Source organism: Fundulus heteroclitus, unplaced genomic scaffold, assembly GCF_011125445.2.
Source record: "Fundulus heteroclitus isolate FHET01 unplaced genomic scaffold, MU-UCD_Fhet_4.1 scaffold_154, whole genome shotgun sequence".
In the NCBI taxonomy this organism is placed as follows: domain Eukaryota; kingdom Metazoa; phylum Chordata; class Actinopteri; order Cyprinodontiformes; family Fundulidae; genus Fundulus; species Fundulus heteroclitus.
This window is the reverse complement of record NW_023396566.1, coordinates 429438-448152: the sequence shown is the minus strand read 5'-3', so window position 1 is coordinate 448152 and position 18715 is coordinate 429438. Positions and strand designations below refer to the sequence as shown.

Sequence of the window (18715 nt, the reverse complement as noted above, 5' to 3'; positions counted from 1 at the left end):
TCTGGTAAACATGCCGATGTAGCTTAACTTAAAGTGAGAATGTTTTGTTTGAAACTAAATAATGCTGAATGTGTCCAAAAAAAAAAAATGTTTATACAAAAACCTGTAAAACTGTAAATGATGTACAAAAAAAAAAAAAGCTGTGTTAATAGATCTTTGTAGATAGCGAGTTATTTATTCTGTTTTTGTCACAAGTACCGAAAAAGAAAAATCTTATAAAAAGGCTATTTTTAAATCAACTGTCTGCTGTTCATTTCTCTCCACTTTCACCTGAAAAATCAAGTATTCATTCCAAAAAAAAAAAGCATAAAAACGTGTCACGTTTGTCCTAAATAGGCCACCGTAGCGTGATTTGTTCACAATGCTGCTGGGGTTTGGTTTATAGGCGGCACAGCTGAGCGTCATCTGCATAAAAAGAGATCAGACTCCAGAATAAACCAGAAGAAACGTATAAATAAGAAGAAACGGGGACCAGAGGCTCATCCCTGAGGAACGCCACAGGCGGAAAATAACGACCCACGCTGCCCTCTAACGGCTCAATGTCGCTCAAATAAAACTTCTAAGAGCTCAAAAACCCAGACTGCAGGCAACAAACACACGAACAGACAGTAAAATGTGGCGTTTCTTTGTCCAGATGTACGTTTATTTGGACAAATCCAAACTCTCTGGGTGGAAAACATCAATTATCAACCAGTACAGAGGCCAGACTGAAAACTTATCGCAGCACAGCAGGTCCAATTTAAACCAGAACAGAACAACAGGTCAGCCGGTTCCTCAGCGTTCAGGTTGTACTCACCGCGATAAAAAGATAAAGAAAATGTCCAAAACCGCCCCATCATCCTCAGAACCCCATCCGAGACTTCTTCTTCTTGGGTTGGGAGGACTGCGACGGCCCACGCTGGCTCTGTGAAGCCCTGATGGGGGACAGGAACTGGGAGTCGCCCAGCGAGGAGAAGGTCGCCCTCAGGGAGGCGGGCTGGGACCCGGGGAGCTGAGAGGAGGAGGAGGGGGCGACGGGACGAAGAGGCGGCCCGCTGCTCTGGGACGGCCCGTCCTGGGAACACAAGAGAGAGAGAGAGACGGTTCTGATTGGTTCTGTGACCCGACGCTGCATCAGAGCCAGAGCCCAGCTTTTATCTCGAATCCAGTGTGGAGAAAAGTGAGAAAAAATTCCCAACCAGTTTAAAGGTACATAGCCACGTTATAAGCTTATTAAAAAAGACCAAAAACAGTTTTATCATCATTAAATATGGTTATATACACCAAGCGCCGTCCTGATAATGTGCTGATGGTCCTTTTTGAGCCTAAATAAAACCCAACAACTGACCAGATATAAACAGATGTGGCGCCATCTAGTGGCAGTATCACAGAACTATCATAATCCCAGTTTGCTTAATTAATAAATCAAAATTAAATAATGCTAAACTGAGCCAGATCTTCTGCAACGCCTCACAGTAAAGCAGCAGCTCAGCGTGAAGAAGACCAACGTTATTAATTAAATAAACGATCTACAGCAACTCTAAGAGCCTCATATCAGACATTTACTCACCTCAGTCATCTCTGCGTCACATCTGAGCCTCGGGCAGGTTTAGGCTTCAGTGAACACCAACGTTCAGGACTGGATTCCCAGAGACCATTAAGGTTTTTGCCTCTAGGAATCATTATTTGTGTTTTTTTCCCACTGAATCTTGGACCTTTTCTTTGTTTCACTGGGAGATGCTAATAGCCGTTAGCGCTACCATGTTTTAGCCCCTGCTGCACATGCTCAGTACGTACTTCCCTCTGTTATTGTAAATAACACTAAAGGCTTTAATTACTAACAATTGAGCAAAAACAAAGCATAAAAGACCAAAATAACAACTAATACGCCAGCAGGACGTGATAATCTTTCATAAAAACTTTGTATGCAGCCACAGGGAGCTGCTGACGTATAAATAAATAAAGTAAAATATAGTGGCTATGCACCTTTAAAAAAACTGTTGACATTAGATGTTTAATTAGATAAATTCAGAGTTAAAGAATAGGTTTTGTGGCGACGTTGAGTAAATTACAATCCTCCACTGTCTTCATCATTCTTGGTTTCCTGATCCTAAAGTTTATTTTTTTTCATGCACCTTTAAAGGAAACGGTTTCAAACATCCAGAGACAAAACTAAACTTTAAACATGTTAACAATAAATTTCAGCCGTGCATCATTTGGCCACGATGGAGAGAAATGTTTGAATCTTTTATAGCTGCAGCAGAACAGGTACGCTGGTGATGCATCAACTCTACAGCTGGCCCTTTTCACAGGAGGGCGATCATAAACAGATCCGAAACCTTTAACCGGACTTTAAAGGTTCTGGACCGGCTTCCCGTAAAAACACCTGCAGCCATTTAATCCACGCTTAAAAAGCGAGCTGGGCCACTAAACCAGCCAGTTTAAATGTGCTGGATGCAGCTTTGTGGCTTTTTAAGCAGGACGTTACTCTGCAGAAAAGGACCTTAAGGTAAAATCTTCTTCAAATGAGTGAATTTGTCTTAATTGAGCAGGAAAATAATATTATCTGCCAATGAAACAAGTATTTTGACCCCTAAAATAAGACAATTAGATAAACTCCACTTAAAATAAGATGATGGAGATGAGTTAATTTATTCCACTGGCAGATAATCTTATTTTCCTGCTTTAATTAAGGACAAATTTAGGGCTGAACGATTTTGGGAAATAATCTAATTGCGATTTTTTTTCTTAATATTGCGATTTAATGTGATTTTTTTCCCCAGTTTAATTTATCATGTCTTTTTAAACATATACAAACAAACAAATCATTTTGTTTCCTCGCTGTGCAGATTAGTGCTAAAAGACCCGCAGCATCTAAACTCAGAGCAGAAATGATTGCGTTCTGCCTACGATATATTTTAATCAAAATTGCAATTTTGACTTTTCTCTGCGTAACCACAAGCAACAAAAATGGCGTCTAATAAAGATGTTTGTAAACAAGAACTATTTAAAACAAGAACTTTTAATGTTTCTATTAATCAGAATATTATTCAAGAGAACAGCTTTTAGTTGATTTGGACATCAATCCTTGTTGAACATAAAGTGCAACCAACCAAGCAAGTCTATGTATTAAACTGATTGACCTGTACTAATGCTATGTATGATTATATAAACTCTAATACAAGTAATAAAATTAGATTATCTCACTGCTGCAACTGTCTTCCCTTCCATGTGGAGGCAAACCCACTTTAAACATTTTACCAACACCTAATGGACGCGTCTGATTCCCTAATTGTTACATAGCCAAAAATTGCTGACTCTGCGATTTGGAAATTGTGTTTTTTTAGATCATGATTATATTGAAAATGCGATTAATTGTTCAGCTCTAGACAAATTCACTAATTTGAAGAAGATCTTACTAACTTTTAGCTCCCATGTGTTAAACACCTGAACTAAACCGTTCCCACGCTGCAACATGGCGTCTCTTTGCGTCCTCACCTGCGTCTCGTACAGCCAGCCGGGCCTTCCTCTCCTCTGATTGGCTGTCGGGGTCTGGGGAGTGGTGGGCCTGCTGGGCGGCTCTTTCTGCGGCGTGGCGGTCAGCGGGGGAACGTCTTACATCGTGAGGCGCCGCGGCGGCGTTGGTCGCCCTCCAGCAGCGCCGCCAGCTCGCCGTCTGACCACGCCCCCTGGCTCGCCGCGGAGGACCAGCCCGTGGAGCCGGAGAGCTCGTCCAGCTCCGTCTGGTAGCTGACGGAGGAGGTGAAGCTGCCCGTCAGCTCCATGTGGCCGCGCGCCGCCCTGCGCGCCTCCTTCTCCCTCCTCCTCTTCCTCCTCAGAGCCTCCATCTTCGTCGTCCTGTTCAGCCCCTGCCGGTCCTGCCACCACGCCCGCCACTCGTCCTCGCCGCGGCCACGCCACCGTCAGCCGGGCGCTGACCGGGTCCGTCCACGCCTCGGCGTCCACCAGCGGGGGGACGGGGACCGGGTCGACGGCCGGCGGCGGTGCCGAGCAGCAGCGAGCGGCTCCACATGCGGCGCTTCAGACGGCGCCTCAGCTCCTCGCCTCCTGCGTCGCCGTCGGACGCGTTGCAGCAGACCTCGCGTCTGGACGGAGAAACGCGGCGCGCCGTGCGCCGCTTCCTGCCTCGCCTGCCTGAGCTTCTGCAGCCACACCTTCCAGGTGTGCAGCGTCCTGCTGCTCGCCGTTACAGGAGCCTCCCGCCGCTCCGCCGCCTCCTCGCCGCCGCCGCTCGCCTCCTCTGTCCCATCGTTGATGAAAACCTGCAGCCGCCCTCGCTCCCCTGACTCCTCCCTCTCGGGGGTTTCCGGGACGACGGTCTGAGCGCCCGGCGCCTGAGTCGGCCCGATGACGTCTTCGTCGCTCCACGTGTCACAGACCGCCGGTCGCAGGTGGGCGTGGCGCCACGGCGACGTTTCCATCACATCTGGAGGTCGGAGGTCGCTGGCCGCCTCTGGAGCTTCAGGCGGTTCCCCGCCGCGGCGCCGGCGCTCCATCGTCTGGTAGAAGACGTCCCCCGCCTCCGTCAGCTGGAGGACGCACAGACGGTCCCTCACCTGGAAGCCCGTCAGCCCTGAGAGAGAAGAGACGGTTATTTACCCCCCCAGCCTGACAGGAAACGCCCGTTTCTCCTCCACATGGCGCCGCCTACAGCCGGCAGGGTTGTAGGACTGGAGTCCGAGTCATTAGCTAAATTTAGAGACTCGTGACTTGACTTGGACTTGAGCACTGATGACTTGAACTTGGACTCGGACTCCTACATTCAGATCATTCTGACTCGGAAATTGAGAAAAAGACTCAACTTTTTTAATATCATTAGGCTATAATTTTAATATGTCATTAGAATATTATTTGGTGTATGATTTTAATATCTAAATGTCGTACCGCGCACGTGACGTCACCATCTCATGAGCAACGCTCCTTGCCGCTAAGGTTGGACAAACAGTGTGAGAGCGCACGTAGCAACCAGCCGTTACACATGCAACAGATAAAACGATATGACCGACTTTACAGCTGTTAAACTTTCACAAGAGGATGTCCAGGCGCCCATTTTACTGGTAGAACTGTGGAACAACATACCAACGTTCAGCTCAAACGATGGATTGAGTGTCGAGGGCTTAGAAAGACTGGGAAACGGGCCGAGTTGATAGAAAGGTATGTCGATGTTTTTCTCCTGCTCGGCGTTCATAGCATCATCGGCCGTTTTTTTTTTCTGTTTGTAGTCACCGTCCAGGAATCGGTATAAATTTTCCGTCCCGCCGAACAATTTAGTCCGGTCCGGTGGCCAAATGCATTATCATTATCCAACGGCTGTATCTCCTCGCTGCAACGACCGATCTGCACCAGATTTGTTGTGAGTCATGGGGGAACGCTGCCGAACGCGTTTGTGGGAATCGCCCGGTGGACGGGCGAGGAAAATGTGTGACAGCATCTGCGGTGGCGGGCGGCATATTAACATCCTTCATATGCGGCCTATCAGCGTACCTCGAGTCGCTGTTGCACGTTCCATAACAACAATGTTTAAAAACCACGGTTAGGAGACGTCTTAGACTTGGAAAAAGCGGTAGTTTTACCGAGTAAAACCAAGGGTAACTACAGCGAAAGAGTTATTAGTGCAATGGAATGTTACTGCTTCATGTCATACATCACACGTCACGGCATGTTCCTACAACGAACTTGGATCAATAGTGACTCGACTCAGACTTGACTCAAATTTTTTTTTAATGACTCGAACCTGGACTCGGACTCGAGGCTTAGTGACTTGACTACAACACTGACGGCCGGTCTCCATGGTTACCTGCAGCAGGTGAGGCCAGCCTGTCGGCGGCGGGTTTCTGCCGGTGGGGGATCTGGGGGGGGAGCCGTCCCAGACTGTCCGTGGGTCTGAGGAGAACCTGAGGAGAACCCCGGCTGCAGCACGCCTCCACCCTGCCTCCTGGACATGGAGCAGAACCGTTACAGAACCAGAACCTTGCTGGGCTGAGTGCCCATTGGTTCATAACTTTATTAGAATATTCTTTAGAACGTTCAAAATAGGGCTGGGCGATATGGATTAAAAAATAAATCTCTGATTTTATCATACCAAATCCGATTAATCGATTTTTTTTTCCCTCCTTTTTGTTTCATAAAAATAAATTGAAGAAATTATTTTAAAACCTTACTTTTTATGTCAAGCATTTCGTCAGGGGAGTTGACCTGAATTCAAAGTGCAACTAAAAACAAGCTGTGAAACATGCTTGTAAAACAAGATGGCAGCCGTGCCATTATAAACAATTAAAATATAATAAAACATTTGCTGCTAGTGGTATTACACATTGAGCTAAGAACAGGCTTCACTGCACTTGTGAACTTCAAACTAAGTTAAAAAAAAAAAGTAAATGAAGTACCTTGTATTATGGTAAAAAAAAAGTTTCTACTTAAAAATATTTTGACAATACATTTGCCTAAACATATATTCAGCATCACATGCTGTTCTCTTCATGGAAACCCAATGAATGTATTGGCAAAATAAAATCCAGATTTTCCAAAAATGAAATCTTAAACAATTGTAAATTCGAATTAATCGATTAAATCGATTTATCGCACAGCCCTAGTACAAAATAAATAGTGTAAAATAAAATGAATATAAGTACAATGAACAGTGAACAATCGCCAGGGGTTTGAACAAAAACATTAAATAAATAAATAATAGTATAAAGTAAAAAGACTAAGAACAAAGTCCCAGAAAACTGGAAAAGTGCTGAAAGCCTGAGTTCTGACTGTTCTAGTTAAACTGTTTTACTGAAACATCATTAGTTCTACTTTGTAGTCCAAATGATTTTAATGTTTGCTTTTAGTTTCTATTTTGTTGTTAAACGTTTCTACATTTTATTCCAACTTGCTGTTATTCTGTTTTTATTCTCCTATATTTTAATCATGTAAAGCACTTTGCGTCGTCTTTGTACTGAAATGAGCTAAACAGATAAATCCCTAAAGTAAAGCTACACATAACAGCATGTAAACAGATTACATTCATATTTAGAGTTTTAAAGCATAAAGTTAGAGTTTTAATAGCTTTTCTGTTAATGGAGGAGGATAACGTAGAAAAATAAGTTGTTGCTTCCCTTAAATCAGAGACACATGAGGCTTTCATCATAATAGTCTCACATTAGAAAACAACAGCAGTTACACTGAGAGCCAAACGTCGCCCCCTGCCGACTCACCCGAGTACTGCAGCAGGGTGATCTCCTGAGAGGACTGCGATCCCAGTAGAACCTTGGTGGTTCCGCCGGCGGCCCGGTCCGGTTCCACGTGACAGAACAGGGGCGGCGCCTGCATCATGTGGTCCCACTTCAGCATGGGTGTGCACGGGAAGCGCTCGTCCATGATGTAGGCCGAGTGCTGGCGCCACAAACGGTGGGGGGAGATCAGAGCCGACCGAAGCTTTAAACGGACCGGACCGAGCCAGCCGTGGTTCTGACGTACCTGCGTGGTGACCAGGTGGTGGAAGGCGTGGGCGTCGCCCAGGTAACGGCACAGCAGCAGCCTCTCCCCGCTCTGGCAGTCTGCGGTGCTGCTGATCCGAAACAGAGTGTGGCCCGCGCTCATCGCCGCCTGGAGGGGCGACAGCACAGACATCATAAACGTAGACGCGTCATAGGGCGCAGGTTCACACGTCAACGTCACCGCCATATTGGATGTGGCAGAAAAAAGTTGAGTTCTGTTATTGTGAACGTGAATCAGAGAAGATGCCTCATTCCTGTGCTGCAATAAATACACACACACACACACACACACACACACACACACACATACATACATACATATATATATATATATATATATATATATATACATACATACATACATACATACATACATACATACATATATATATATATATATATATATATATACATACATACATACATACATACATACATACATACATACATACATACATATATATATATATATATATATATATACATACATACATACATACATACATACATACATATATATATATACATACATACATACATACATACATACATACATATATATATATATATATATATACATACATACATACATACATACATACATACATACATATATATATATATATATATATATACATACATACATATATATATATATATATATATACACATACATACATACATACATACATATATATATATATATATATATATATATATATATACATACATACATATATATATATATATATATATATATATATATATTTGTGTGTGTGTGTGTGTTATGAATATAAGGATCAATTTGTTAAATCTAAACATTGTGGTCTTCATTATTTCATAAAACCGTGTCACATGTGAACATTTAGGAACAGACTTTTTGGGTGAGTATTAAAGAGGTAAAATTACTAATATGAGAAAAAAAAGACCTAGGACAATAAAGTAAAAAAAACAAACATAAAAATGATAATGTTATGATAAAAACGTCATATTATGAGAATTAAGAGGGAACATTTCCAAAATGTGCACAGTTTGCAGAATTATTTCATTCCTGGAGTAATAGGGCCAGGTTAGATTATGTTAAATATTTTTATTCTTTAGGAGAATAAAGTCAGAATGAAGCCAAAGGGATACGAAAATAAACTTGTAATATTACAAAAAAATACTACGAATACAAAGTATATTCAGAGATTAAAGTCCCTCTGATACTGTTTAAGTGACTGAGTAACTGCAGATTGGCCACATTTAAGATGGCGGACGCTCTGACGCATCGCAGCAGAGGCAGAACCCGCCCAATGACGCGTCTACTCTTATATTATGTCTATGGGTGTTCCTAGAGATTTCCACATGGAGTGACAATAACAGTGTGAGCAATAAACTTTTATTCAAAGAACTAACTTTTTTAGTCAACTATGTGCTTTTTTATCTCCTCTTCTATGATTTATCGTCCTACAGAAGGAAATCACAGTAAAATAATTGCTCTTTACTTCAGAAGTCTGAAGAGACTTCCTCAAACATTGTTTTAGTTTTTTTTAGCAGCACTAAAGGTAAAACAGCGGCTCCCACCTGCTTTCCGCCTGTTTTTACTGGACCCGCTCGTTTTCGGCCTGCAGCCGCGTCGCTCGGCTGAACTAGAGCGACCCGACCGCAGCGCGTCTCGTCCTAAACGGGAACTTTGCTGCATCTGAACGCAACAACTTTCCCGTTTGCAGCAGAGTAGGGCTGGGCGATATGGATTAAAAAATAAATCTCTGATTTTATCATACCAAATCCGATTATTCGATTTTTTCCTCCTTTTTGTTTAATAAAAAGAAATTAAAGAAATAATTTTAAAACCTTGCTTTTTATGTCAAGCATTTCTTCAGGGAGTTGACCTGAATTCAAAGTGCAACTAAAAACAAGCTGTGAAACAAGATGGCAGCCGTGCCATTATAAACAATGAAAATATAACAAAACATTTGCTGCTAGTGGTATTACACATTGAGCTAAGAACAGGCTTCACTGCACTTGTGAACTTCAAACCAAGTTAAAAAAAAAAGTAAATAAGTAAATGAAGAACCTCGTATTATGGTAAAAAAAGTTTCTACTTAACAATATTTTGACAATATATTTGCCTAAACATATATTCAGCATCACATGCTGTTCTCTTCATGGAAGCCCAATGAGTGTATTGGCAAAATAAAATCCAGATTTTCCAAAAATGAAATCTTAAACAATTGTAAATTCGAATTAATCGATTAAATCGATTTATCGCCCAGCCCTACAGCAGAGCGGCGCTGATCGTCTTCTCACCTTCACCCGGAAGTCTGTGAGCTCCGCCCCCGTCTTGTCTGCGTACAGCATCACTCTGGGGTGGGCGGAGAACTCGCACCACCTCCACGATGACTTGGCGTTGAAGTACAGGTTGCTCTCCTCCGCGCGAACCCGCTGCATTCTGGGTAAAAACAGAGAGAGGAGGGCTTTAACCCGGATCAGACCTGCTACCCCGGCTGCAGGCGGACGCCTCCTCACCCTCGCCCGACTCTCCACAGGTGTGCTGCTCCGCTCTCGCTCGCCACCAGGACTTCACCTAAAACGTGAGGACTGGCGAGACAAACAGACGGCGGTTAGCTCCGCCCTCCTCCCTCGGCGGGGCGCGCCCACCTCTGACCCCGCCTCACCTGACGCTGACGCAGGTCGCGGCGGCTGGGGTGCGGACCACCTGCAGCAGGGACGGCTCCCTCCTCTCGCTGAACCTCCAGACTCCGCAGAGGTGATCGGAGCGCACGGCGACGCAGCCTGGAGGACGACAGGAAGACGTTCAGCCGGCGGCGGGAACGGCGCGGAGGAGAGAGCGTGAATCCGTTCGTTGGCGGCGCCGTACAGTCGCCGAAGAGGGAGCCGCAGCTGATCTGTCGGATGGCGGCTTTCAGCTGGAAGCTCGCCGGCGCGCTGCCGCTGGCGTCTAGGCAGGGGGGGCGCTCACCGGGGTGCAGCAGCGCCACTTTGTGGAAGTCTGGGGTACTGCGTTAAGAAGGGTACCTTCAGGGACGGGTTAGGGTGGAATCATACTGCAATCGTAAATCATACTGACCAACATGAACCGACTAATAAACATTTGTTTCAGTCTGCATTTACATAGCAGAGTGTTGCGTGGTGCAGCTCTAAGGAAACAGACAGCAACAGAACCTGTTATTAGGCTGTCTGTGAAGCTAATAGCAGCTAGCGCCAGCTTACAGCTCCGTTATCCACGTTAACAACCTCGCTGATGCATGTGAGCTTTATGCTGCTCTGAAACATCCATGTTGTGCTGTTAGCTTAGCATGTAGCACTGTCATGCTACATGCTGTTAGCTTAGCATGTAGCACTGTTACGCTACATGCTGTTAGCTTACCACGTAGCACTGTTACGCTACATGCTGTTAGCTTACCACGTAGCACTGTTACGCTACATGCTGTTAGCTTAGCATGTAACACTGTTATGCTACATGCTGTTAGCTTAGCACGTAACAACGTTACGCTACATGCTGTTAGCTTAGCACATATTACTGTTACGCTACATGCTGTTAGCTTAACATGTTGCACTGTTACGCTACATGCTGTTAGCTTAGCATGTTGCACTGTTACGCTACATGCTGTTAGCTTAGCACGTAACAATGTTACGCTATATGCTGTTAGCTTAACATGTTGCACTGTTACGCTACATGCTGTTAGCTTACCACGTAGCACTGTTACGCTACATGCTGTTAGCTTACCACGTAGCACTGTTACGCTACATGCTGTTAGCTTAGCACGTAACACTGTTATGCTACATGCTATTAGCTTAGCACGTAACACTGTTACGGTCTAATTTTAGCATATTTTGACAACAGCCCATTTAGCTGAAATGTGCTAGTGAGAACTTTCCGCATTGCTAGCTCGTTCTGCTAATTTACCCCATTTAACCTCCCAGGTATGTTCCATATATCAGACCATTGTGGATGCAGCTGTGGAATTGAGTGAAATAAATTTCTTAACAAATGACTTATAATCCAAAAAATACGGTAGTTTCCCCCGATGTTCACCTGGCTAACTTTGAGCCTGTCTGCCTCAGCAACAACGTCCACACTTAAAGAGTGTTTTATTACGTTAGCTTTCAGAAAAATAAAAAAAGTGTTCATTTCCAACGGTCGGGACCGATCAAGCCTAAAAATCAGCCGATTTTCCAACGCGTCTCTACTTTTGGATATTTTTATTTCCTGTTCTACTATTATTATAACTGCTCAAACACGATCTGACGTCAGGTTGATTATTTCTGTGCTAATCGGTTAATAAATCCACCAAAGGTCGGCTTCACTGCTCCAAACGTTCAGGATACTGAGGCGGTCCATTCCCGGGCCTCCAGGGTACAGCAGGCAGCCCTCGCTCTGTGAGAAAGGGACGAAGGCCAGAGCGCCCCCGGTGGCGCCCTCAAAGAACTGCGCGCGGTCACTCTGCTCCACCAGCTCCTCGTACAGCAGCGAGCCGAGCAGCTCCGGAGGAATGTCGTGTATGACGTCCGACAGCAGGCTGCAGTACTTGTTGAGAGACTTGGAGCGATACGTCATGGGACATCTGTTAGCCAAGAGAAAACAACAAAAACAAAACGCAGATTATAGAAAACAGAGCTGGTAACGGCGGTGTTGGTCAACTCAGGGATTCCTTCACCTTATTACAAGCCAAAAGCTCATGTTGGCTTTTTTTGGGCCCAAAATGTTAATATCAGCACATTCCTCGTAAAAAACATTAACAGTTTTTTTTTTGGATTTGAAATTATTTGGACTGTTTTAAATTTCAACAGTAAAATGGATAAAGCAAAAGAACAAAGTCTGACAACATATCAATGTTCTTCTAATCTAATCCTTAGAGGCAACTAAAGTTGGACGATAATTCAATAACAATATATATCGATGACAGAAAAAAGTGTAAATAAAAAGTTCAGTAGAATAACAGTTTCCCTTCCTTATGCATTCTCTAATATAGGTTAATATTACATCATTATATCCTCCCAGCCAATCACAACCCAGACCCAGGAACCAAGCTCCACCCCCTTCAAAGAGTTCAGAGAGCACGTTTTATTTTTTTGATACTTGTAGTTCTGGTAAAAAAGTTGATTGAATAAAGGGTTGAGTTTGAATTCAGTGTTTTGTCTGTAAAATAGGTTGCTAAGCAACAGCATAAAATGTCCAGGGCTGCACTTAAAACATGTTTTGAATTTGTTGTTGTCGATCAATATGATTTCTATTTTATCTAAATGCTTGTTTTATATTTCCTCCAGCCCTAAGCTGTTTCTGCAGGACCAAACGTTTCTATAATTGCGGTTTAAGGCGATTCAGTTGGTTCTGCTCACATTTTATACTTCAGCAGATCGACGTGGCTCTTCGTCTTCCACATGTTGACCGACTCCTGTCGATATTTCTGCAACACAACAAACACACCGGAGAACCCTGAAGTCTTTAAAAACATCCGATAAGTTCTATAATCCGGGTTTTTACGTCCAGATTTCTGTCAGTTTAAAACTTTTCATGAATAAGACGCAGTTTGGGGATGAAACTCACCTCCTTTGTCTTTGCTTTCCTAAAGTAGAAGTTATCCCCCAGGATTTCGCTCATGCACCCGAAGGCATCCGGCCCGTTGTCCATGAAGAAGTTCTGCATCTGGACGAATGAGGAGGAACGTCGGTCACAACATTTTATTTTTTTTCTGAGGCGGATCGTTTCGTTGTAGAGACACACCGAGGAACTGATCTGACCAATCTGTGTCAGGCTGGTCGGGAACTCAAAAATCTGATTTTTTTCCTGCTTACTGAAAGCACCAAGCTGTAGAGTCACAGTCGTGTTAACGCTCTTCAGTGTGGATGTTGTCACTGACAGAAGACGACTCAATGTTCGCTTCTTTAGTATCAGAGGTGATTATAATAAAGGTTATTGGACCTTTCTTTCTATGTCTTTCCTCCTCTTCTGTTTCTGCTTGTTTCCTGTCTTACTAACTCGATTAAAGGCTAAATAAATATTAACCAAAGTGAAGCCAGAAGAAGCGTAGAAGCTGCTTCAAAGGAAACTACTTCTATGGAGGAAATCAGGTTGCCACAACAGAGCGGGACCTCGGAGGTTGCTGCTCATTTCATGGTCAGTTTTCTTTTGTACCGACTTTACGGACGTTTTGTGAAGTTGGAGAAGCCATAAAAAGAGGAAGACTGAACATATCGCAGCTACTTGATCTTTCCACCTCTCTCTTTCATGGCACACAGCGGATGAGGAAATGCTCTCTATCTTTAGTCTCAGAGTTAGGATGATGGTTCATATTGTAGCTGCGTTGTAAGCTAATTAAAATTTCTCAGCCGTCAGAAGCTGTGTGAAAACAACGGACCAGGAAGAAGCCACAGATCTCTGATCGGTGCATCTCTACTTGTTTTAACGACGGGTTCCTTACGTGTGTCAAGAAGTCCAACGGATCCGGAGACGTCAGATGTCCCTGGAAAGCTGAAGGAAAAACACAGGAGGGTTATGAAGGGCTCCTGTCTGTATCAGCGCTTAATAAAAGCATCAGAAATGTAGTTAGATTTAGTCTTACTTTACATCTAAGAGGAGTTAAAACAAAATGTCTGAAACAGAACTGGCCCTCAGTGGTCTCACCTTTGCCAGGAGACAGCAGGGGAACCGGTACCGGCTCCGTCTGACACCATACCTCCCCCTCAATCTGCCGTTTGGACCTAAACGTCCAGCTGGAGAGAGATCCGGTCCCGCCCTGGAACCAGAACCAGGTCAGTTAGACGTGCTGATCGGCATCCAAGCTGTGGTCTTATTATCCACCGTCCTCAGAGTCTAAGGAACTCCCAACTCTAGTCAGCACCCATGAAAACACACAGCAGACGGGTCAGGAAGCAAGTTCTGGCCCAGCTTAAAGCACGGTTGGATCTAGAACAACATCCCTCAGCGCTCTGATCAATCCATCATCTGGACCTGCAGAGCGCTGGTGGTGGCACTCCAGTCAGGACTTGGTCTCAAAACCATCAGCAAACATCTGGGTGTCTTCCTGTCTGCACACCAGGCGGCTCCTCCTCTCACTCTCCCCGCAGCTAACGCTAAGTTAGCATTTAGCTGGATGCATGAACTCTTTGGAGTTGCCTGGTTCGTTTGCTTAAAGCTATAGTTGGTAATCCTGTTCAGAAACACTTTTTGTTATACTGGGTAAAATGTTCCTTCCATCCGGACAGTAGTAAATACGTTATGTATTCAGAAAAAAGGAGGTTAAAACTGTTTTATCTCTGTGGGAGCTGTAGGCCTGTAAAAACTAACCAATCATTAGTTCTGGGTGTATCTCTTTATCTATTGGTCGTCCCACATGTCAATCATTCTGACGCAAGGCAAGGCAAATTTATTTATATAGCACAATTCAGTACAGAGACAATGCAAAGTGCTTTGACGCGGTCGCTTAACGCCAGTGTGCGTACTCTTTCCTTGCTAGTTTCCATTTGCTGGCTGCGCACTTCTAGTGTTTAGGTAGCCGGTTAGCTTAGCAGTTAGCTCAGCGGTTAGCTTAACGGCTAGCTCAGCGGTTAGCCGTTCATTATAGCTCCACTGCCTTCACCGTAGACTTTGAACTTGGCTGAAAGTCACAAGAAGTGACCTTCATTCATGTTTATGAGAAGAAGAGGAAGGCCTCAGTAGAAAATAAATAAGACCAGCTTGGATTAGGGATTTTTTTCCCCACGTAATTTCCCTGAGGAGTGGAAGGTAAGACAGTCTTGCGCAGTTATTCAGAAAGGAACTTGGGGAATGATGACAATTACCATCATTACAGCGATGGTGTTGACTTAAGGTCCATTCATACCCTACGTTTGGCCTACACGTCCGTATTTCTGTCCGTACGTTCTATCCGTTGACTCCTTCATACCTCCGTCCGTTGAGGTGCGCAATAACCAATATTTCCTCTAGGTGGCAGTGCTGGGCACCAATGATTCGTCACTGATCAAACATGGCGAAGGTCCAAGACGTGATTTTGTTGTATTTGCTACGTAAGTAAACTTTTTGTTTGTCCCTGTGCCCCGGACACGACACATCATATATGTGTGAGTAGTTGCGGACAAGCTCCGTAAGTCGTTCCTCGAATCCCGCCATTGTTTAAAGCCCAGAATTACAACCTTCTTCGTGATTTTGTAGACATTTTGTACTACAAACTCAATAGCGCCCCCACTGTTTCTGGTAGTATTGCTCCGTATTGATCCGTTTCGTCTGTAATCGTAAGCTCCCAATTTTCGTGTCAAAATACAGACGAAATCGACGGTTAGAACGTATGAAACACTCCACACGTATCCGTCTTTTACGTGAGGTATGAATGGGCCTTTAGGCGGCACTACAGCGAGTTCATAACAGCTGCAGACCTACAGAGACATCGTTGTACACCCAAGCAGACAGAAGCAGCCAAGAGGCCCATGTTGACTCTGGAGGAGCTGCAGAGACCCACAGCTCCGATGGGACAATTTGTCAACGGGACAATTAATAATGGTGCACTTCAGAAACTCGCCAACACACTGAGCTACCAAAATAAAACAGCCATGTGGGGCACACTGCAAACTTCTAGTCAGATGAGATCAAAACCGAGATGTATGATCTTCTAAAACACGACGTGTGGAGGAGACGAAACACTCCAAAATCATCTTAAATGTGCCATCATCCCCCTATCAGAAACACAGTGGTGGCCGCATCATGCTACGGGGATGCTTCAGTTAAACTGACTGGAGTTCATGGGAAGATGGGCGGAGCAAAATACAGCATAATCCTAAAAAAAAAGGTGTTGCTGGCTGTGAGGGTTTGGGGTAAAAGTTCACCTTCCAGCAAGTCATTAGCCCTGAACAGCCAGAAATATAGTGGAATGGTGTGTGGGACCAAACATAGCAGCTCAGGAGGGCTTGAGTCGGCCACCGCTGCTTTGGATCATTGCCCTGTTGTGCTTGAGTGGCCTAGTCAAAGTCCAGACATAAATAAAACTGAGGGTCAATGGCACACACTTTTTGCAAGGCACTGTAAAATATATATCTTAAACTAAGACGTTTTAAAATAACCCTTTAGAATATTGACTCGGTGTGTAAACCAGCGGGTTTCAACTATAAACACGTGTCATTAATGAGTATACATGTATTTTCCGGATTCCAGTGAACGGAGCATTGTATTTACTTCAGATTAGGATCGCTAATGTAAATTATTCAGCATAATTTGTGCTAATCTGAGCGGTGTCCATTGAGTCGTACACAGATTTAAGTCTAAAACTCAACAGGTGAGCTCGGAAGACTCTCTAACCTGGGCTATAACTCCGTCGTAGCAGCCCCATCCTCCGGCGCCGTGCTTCGGGACCAGGTTCGGCGGTCCGCAGTTGTAAAACGAGGGGAAAAGTTGCTGAGGAAACTGACAATCCATCATCGCTGTCCTGGATGTGAGTCCCGGTCCATGTGTCTGTGTGTGAGAACAAGTCCAGACATGTTGGAAGCGTCAAGGCGGCGCGCTTCGATTATAATCCCCCCGAAGAGAGACTTCCTGCTTCCAGAAACACCGGGGCGGTGGTTTCCTGCTGTAATGTTTACATGCGGGATGTAAAAAAAATTATATAGTCTAAAAAATCCAAGAAAGTAGGTTAATTCATCTGAAAGTTTGAGTCGGACGCGGTTAACACGTGTTTACGCTCCCGTAGCCCAACCGGAAGTCAAGCGTGGGAAACAGCAGCGACCACTTCCGGTTTCCTGGAGGAAGGACACTAAAATAAAAGTTCAAACTGCAATCGGAATTAATTTACCGTGAGCCGTTTAATGAAACATCTGGACGTTTACAGCGTTGACCATGGACCAAATTGGGTGAAATTTATGTGTGGTGTTTGACTCATTTTGAAATATTTATAAACGGCAACTACTTGATGTAGTGACTTCTGCTGCTATCAACACCTGAACATAAGTCAGTACACATGTATGTATGTATGTACAAATGTATGCACGTATGTATATGCACATATATACGCGTAGGTACGTATGTATGTAGGCGCATAGATATATGTATATATTTAAGTATATAGATATGTTTATATATAGAGAGACCACTAAGAATGTAAATAAGACATCATATGCCCATTCCTATTTCCTTTTTTGTATTTTTTTTTTTTTTTTGGCATTCTTTTTGATCCATTGTATATATGAAGATTCACTGTATATAACTGAATGCACCTTCCCTACTCTGCACCTTCTTGTATGAGCCGATGTGACGAGCGAATTTATCCATTGTGAGATCAATAAAGACCATCTTATCTTGTCTTATCATACTTCCGGTTTCTTGGGAGGAACAGGAATAAAACTCGTCTGGGAAATTGTGGAACATCATGGGCCTGTTTCAATAAGGAGGTTCAACCAACTCTGAGTTAAAACTTGAACTCTGAGTTAACTTAGCCTGAGATGGGAAACTTTGAGTTTTGGGTTTCAGAACAGCTGAAATTAGTTAGTTCAATCAACTCTGAGTTGGCTGACTCTGAGTTAAGCGCATGCACCACAACTATAAAAAGCCATTATCAATGGAGCGCAGATATTACGAGTCACCATGGCAACAGCGTCAGACAAAAAAAGGTGTGCATATTTCTCACCAGCAGAACTGGATGTGCTTATACAAGCATATGCAGAATTTGAGCATGTATTTAAAAAAAAAAAACACGGCTACAGCGGCAAAGGAGAGAGAGTTAGCTTGGGTGAAAATAGCTGCTCGAGTCAATGCGTAAATTTACATTTTAATTACTTTTATACAGTGTTGGGTGTAATGAATTAAGTTACTAAGTCATCTAAATACTGTAATTAAATTAAATACTATAAAACAATAGTGGATTTAATATCAACTTTTAAAAGGTATATTTTTAATTTAACTTTTTCTCCCTCTATAATACACTTTGGTCAATTTATGATTAATTCATGCAATTAAATATTTTTTTTAATTTGAAAGCATTAGAAGTGCAGTTTCTTGTCTCTCCTTGTATTGTTCAAGTGGTTGAGGTTGATTTGGGATTTAGAAAGTAATTAATAAGTAAATAAAACAAATTAGTAAGTAGACCAATACTTTCTCGAGACAGTAATTATTACATTAATCTAATTAGACTTGTTGAAGATAAAATTTGTAGTTAGTAATTAAGAACTATTTTAGAGTAACTTACCCAACTGTTATAATATCAGAGGTGAAACTGGAAGAACAGTATTTTAATAAACCTAAT

The 18715-nt window shown here is 43.5% G+C and overlaps 1 protein-coding gene across 1 annotated transcript; it reads right to left on the bottom strand.

Moving 5' to 3' along the window:
- Window positions 1-3621: 3621 nt before the first annotated feature.
- Window positions 3622-17193, bottom strand: LOC105915222 (TATA box-binding protein-associated factor RNA polymerase I subunit C; the record flags this gene model as incomplete). Its single annotated transcript, XM_036129307.1, is given in 17 exon segments — window positions 3622-3888; window positions 3890-3981; window positions 3983-4069; window positions 4071-4573; window positions 5798-5935; window positions 7203-7380; window positions 7465-7593; window positions 9777-9918; window positions 9996-10067; window positions 10145-10262; window positions 10348-10479; window positions 11820-12055; window positions 12831-12898; window positions 13039-13137; window positions 13913-13962; window positions 14116-14227; window positions 16780-17193. Coding segments are annotated over 17 exon segments (2543 nt in total), but the record flags the coding sequence as incomplete, so codon positions are not given.
- Window positions 17194-18715: the final 1522 nt, after the last annotated feature.